This window comes from Lolium perenne, chromosome 2 (assembly GCF_019359855.2).
Source record: "Lolium perenne isolate Kyuss_39 chromosome 2, Kyuss_2.0, whole genome shotgun sequence".
NCBI lineage: Eukaryota > Viridiplantae > Streptophyta > Magnoliopsida > Poales > Poaceae > Lolium > Lolium perenne.
Genome location: NC_067245.2, coordinates 33,483,545 through 33,488,399, shown reverse-complemented (window position 1 = coordinate 33,488,399; position 4,855 = coordinate 33,483,545). Strand labels below are relative to the sequence as shown.

The 4,855-nt window shown below is 50.4% G+C and overlaps 1 protein-coding gene across 2 annotated transcripts; it reads right to left on the bottom strand.

Moving 5' to 3' along the window:
- Positions 1-2,040: 2,040 nt before the first annotated feature.
- LOC127331746 (protein EARLY RESPONSIVE TO DEHYDRATION 15-like) lies at positions 2,041-3,149 on the bottom strand. 2 transcript variants are annotated; one of them, XM_051357933.2, is made up of 3 exons: positions 2,993-3,149; positions 2,549-2,865; positions 2,041-2,449 (listed from the first exon to the last, which is right to left on the bottom strand). In XM_051357933.2, the coding sequence occupies exons 2-3, from the start codon at positions 2,850-2,852 to the stop codon at positions 2,271-2,273; spliced, it is 483 nt and encodes a 160-aa protein (XP_051213893.1). In that variant the 5' UTR covers positions 2,853-2,865; positions 2,993-3,149; the 3' UTR covers positions 2,041-2,270. The 2 variants fall into 2 exon arrangements, with proteins under 2 accessions (XP_051213893.1, XP_051213892.1); XM_051357932.2 differs by having other exon boundaries at positions 2,549-2,856; positions 2,993-3,138.
- Positions 3,150-4,855: the final 1,706 nt, after the last annotated feature.

The following is a 4,855-nucleotide window of genomic DNA, read 5'->3' as shown; positions in this document are numbered from 1 at the left end:
AACTGTCATGAGGTGATGTCCAGCTCTGATGTGAGCTAACATGATGGCCTCTTTTGTTTCAAATATTTGGCATTTCCTCTGCAAGTATGAACTCATGCACCCTACTAATAATATGCAGCTTGCCATTTCCTGCTACCATGGGCCGAAGAAACGAGCCCTGAACATGAAAACAATTGTGATGGTCGCAGATTTCTTATCTATTCTTCCTTCTTGGTATTGTAAAGCAGCCAATATTCAGTCTTCTATTGACTTCCATAGAATACTTTGAACAACGACTTGCTGAATCTCTTCTCCGGACGTGCAGACCACTAACCTGTTCAAACATATCCACTTGCGCGCGTTTTCAATTGCCTAGACATAATGCTGTGCTTGCCTTCGTGGCTTGACAGCTGAAGCTTGACTGACGTATCTACCAAATTTCCTTTCAGGCCGTAGGAAAATACACAGCTTGTCATGACGATCTTTTATTCTAATCACTGATGCACACTGTTTTCCTTCCACTCCAGATACCATGTGCACTCTTGCTACATCTTAAATTGAGAAGCAAAGTGATGGTGTAAGACGAGTAATTTGTTTGGCAGTATCATGCTTGTGATGCGACCTGCTGTTTCAAAGATAGAAGCATTAAGTATGAAGGCCTTTGTATTTGAGACGTCTGCAGATTGTACACCCTCCTGCCGGCAGAAATCAATCTAAATCGTCCTCTCATCTGCCTCTACCTCTCAAACCTTATGTATATAGAGATCTTGCTCAATTAAGTGCGGCTACGAATTTCATTTTCTCCTCTCGTGCACAACTGCACATACAGTCATCCATGTTATAAAAGCAATCATGCATTTGTATTTGAGACGTCTGCAGATTGTACACCCTCCTACCTGCATAAATCAACCGAAAGCGTCCTATGATCTGCCTCTACCTGTTAAATTTGACGTCTCTTGCTCAATTAAGTGTGATCCCTACAGGCTACAAATGCCATTTCCCCCCCTTGTGCACATACAGTGATCTCTGTCGGTTTTGATCAATCACTTCCATTTTCAGCTCTTGATCGATTGACAAATCAGAGAGTCTGATATCTGTCAGATATGTTTTTGGCCATCACTTCTATTTTAAGCTCTTGGTAGCCAAATTAGAGTGATTGATCTGTGTCAGATACCTTCTTGGTCATGGCTTCTATTTGAAGCTCTTAATGCCAAAATCAGAGAGTGATCCCTCTAGGACAATTTCTCGCGCAATCACTTGTATACGGATACTCATGATATCCAGATCAGATAGAAGATTGACCTCTGTCGAGATACCCTCTTGGTCAATCGCATCCAAATTAAGTTGTTGGTGGCATAATCAGACGTTTGCACCACCATCATTAGACCACAAACGGTGAAGAATTATGCATAAAATCGAAAAAAAAGAGTCAATAGAAGAAGGCAAAGAAAGAAGCACTTGAGAAGAAGAGGCCTGATGGCCATCTCATATCCAACATCAACAAGAGAAGATCAGATTACACAGAAAGATTTTTTTTTTTTTTTTTTTTTTTTTTTTTTTTTTTTTTTTTTTTGCTTTTCTTCAGACGCGTTTCTGAACAGAAGCTACAAGTAAGGGAAAGTCCGTCAGGCTAGCAGGGACCTGCAGTTTGTTTTGCTTCACATTTTTTAGCTGTATACACAGAAGAGGAGAGGCTAGACTGAACTGAAGTACTGAACTGATCTCCGTCAGATATCTTGATGATCAATCACTACGAATTTAAGCTCTTGAATAGCCAAATCAGGCAGTGATCCCCGTCAGATATCTTCTTGATCAATCGCTTCCATTGTAAGCCCTCGATTGATGACTAATTCAGACACAGCAATCTTTGTCGGATACCGTCTTGGTCTACCGCTTCCATTTTGAGCTCTCGATGGCAGAAATCAAACAAGGTGACCATTCTCAAATGGTGAATTACGCATAAAAACAGAAAAAAGAAAACCAGTAGAAGGCAAGCACCGGCGAAAAGGCCTAGCACTAGACCTGATCACCATCTCATATCCAACACCAACAAGGCAAAGATTAGATCACAAAGGAAGGCTTTTTTGCTTTTCTTGAGACACGTTTGTGAACAGGAGGGGAGAGAAGCTACAAGCAAAGGGAAAGCACTAGCTAGCAGGGAGGCCTGCAGGTTGTTTCCCCTTTACACTTTTTTAGCTGTATACACAGAAGGAGGGGGAGGCTAGACTGAACTGAAACTGAACTGAACTGAAGGTTACACTACACAGCAGCTGCAGCGGAGGGCCGGTCGTCTAGCGAGGCTGGTGGATGGCGCGTCGGGCGCCACCGCCGCCCGCCCTGGCGCCAAAGTGCTGCACCGGCTTCTCGGCCTGCCTGGGCGACCAGGCTGGCGCCGCCGCGCTGGGGACGCCGCCCCTGGGCGAGTTGAGGCTGAGGGTTCTGAGCACGGCGTCCATGTCGCCACCGAAGCCTGCAATTCAGAGCGACCCCGAGGTTTGCCGGTCAGCTTCCCATATCTACAGTGAGGAGGAGGAGGATACGGCGAGAAGAGAGAGGTGTAGCAGCGTACCTGCTTGTTTGTTGTAGTTGTGGAAGTCGAGCTGCGCCTGCTGCTGTGGCGAGGGCGGGGAGTAGAAGAGGTCCTGCGCGTCGAGCAGGTCGACGGAGTCGTCGGGGAGCAGCGCGGCGACGTCCTCGACGTCTTGGTCGTCCTCGCCGTAGAGCTGCTGCTGGCGGTACCAGTGGTCGCGGAACCATGCGGTGGTCTTGACGAGCTCGTACCACTCTGGCGAGTAGTCCTCCACCCGCCGGAACGCCGCCGGGATGAACATGGGCGCGTCCGGGTTCAGCGCCGACATCGCCATCATGCTCATCGTCCTGTTCCTACTGGTACCACAAAAGCAAAAGAGAGAAGGCGATGGTCAGCTGCCGTGATGAGCTTGATCTTGCTGGTCAGGCGATCGTTTTCCCGGTGCCGGAGATCGAGCGTGGTGATTCTCGCGTTCTTGCTTACCTTTTCTTTGATGACCGGGGCGGGGGCGTGAGTGGGAAGGAAGAAGTATCCCGTGGATTGGTTTGTGGGTGGAGACGGTGGGATTTGTGCGGGTGAGCTGGGTGCCCGTGCCGGGGAGGGGGAGTGGGGTGTTTATAGAGGGGTGGTGGTGGTGGTGCAGTGGCGCCGGAGGGGAAGACGTGTGCGGTGGAGCGGGTTGGGGTGGGTGGGCGGGCGGGCAGCGGATGGCGACTGGTCGGCTTGGCTTTTCCTTCCTTCCGTGGCCAATGGGGAGGAGACGACTGGTGTGCTCGAGCTGGGCTGGATTCTCTGTGGGCGGGGCGACGACGGAGTAATGGAGTCCGGGGGTTGGCCGGAAGCTTCCTCCTTTTCTCCGTCACGGCGCCGACGCTTGCTTTGTTGGTGTCCGTGGGCTGAGTCAAATGCAATTGAGCTGTCGGTTGTAAACCTTTTTTTATACAACCGAGACCTCTCCACAAAGAAAAGAAAATAAGAGTTTGCATAATTGCACTTCTATGTTTCATATTGTTTGTCGTATTAAATCAGCGATAACCAATATGCAATGAACAAACGCTCCCACTTTCCCTTCCCCTCCCGGGTCACACACACGAGTGACCTCGGGGAAGCCCCCCCCCCCCCCCCCCCCTCCCTGGGCCCGTTGCAACCGACCGTGGGAGCGGCAGCCGGGCACCCCTGATCATCGAAGGCGACGCGGGAGGAGGGAGGGCACGCTTCTCTAGTGGGTCAAGTTCATGCGGACGGGGGCGTTTGTAGGCGGCGCACAGTGGCGGCAACAAGATGAATGCGGTAAAGCAAGATGGAGACACAGTGGAGGAGCCTGCGGTGCGGTGGAGCATTTGAAGTGTCCTGGAGGGAACAACACAAGGTCATGGCAGTAGTGCGGGCTTGTCATCGGCGCTAGCTTCCGAAGCCATGGAGGCGGCTCTGGTGGAGCTTTAGTGGTGTTGCCCATGCTATGCTCCTGGAGGCAGCGTCTACGCTGCAATGGAGCCAGCGAGGGTGGCCTCGTCGCCCCGAATGCGATGGTACGAGCTAGATCTGAGCCCATCATGGGCTCAGTGTCATAGGGCCACGACCATAGCGTGGTTGTCCGCCTGGAGTTGGTGACAACATCGGTGTGGCGTGCCCCCGTGCAGGAGGTGTCGCCGTGCGAGGTGCGCCAGCATCTCTCTCGCTCTCACTTGGTGCTGACAGTTCTATCTAGGCGACGTGCCTAGGTTCGGTTTCGGATTGGCGCAATGGTGACGTCCTCAATGTCATTCCTCTCTTGGGAGCATCACGTTGGATACACAGCATGGAGGTTTTGTGTTGCGCTCCTCCGGTGATCACTGTCGTTCAAGATTGAGCTTTTGAGGCACAATGTATGCCGTCGTGGGTGAGTCCAAAACGTGACTTTCTCGGGACTAGCCAAGTCCTACCATGTACTTGCCACCTCCTTTACGACATCAAGGGTGGATGGTGCTTCCACAAGGGAAGTTCAGTGGGGAGCCATCGGTCTTTGAAGGTGGCCGGGCCAGTCGTGACGCGGCAATGTTGCTCGGTTTATGATAGACTCTTTTGATTTGTGACTGTAATGTTGATTATGGCTATTTTCGGTTTTCGCTGGTGTGGAGTTCGTGTTGCCCTTGTTGTTTGCAGCAGATTGTAGTTGTCTTATAATTCAAATTATGTTGTTTATATGAAAATATGGTGTCTGCTCTCGGAAAAAAAATGCAATGAATAAGGTAGCATACAATAGCTTTTGTGAGGCCCACGGTTTTGACGCGTGAGGGAATGCGACGGTGCAGATATTCAAGGGACGAGCATGCTGATACTGTTTATGAATGGATAGATATGGCCATT

Coding starts and splice junctions, on each gene's coding strand:
- LOC127331746 (XM_051357933.2), bottom strand. CDS start 2,852: ATGAGCATGATGGCGATGTCGGCGCTGAACCCGGACGCGCCCATGTTC. Junction 2,450..2,548: donor CAACTACAACAAACAAGCAG/GTACGCTGCTAC, acceptor TCTGAATTGCAG/GCTTCGGTGGCGACATGGAC.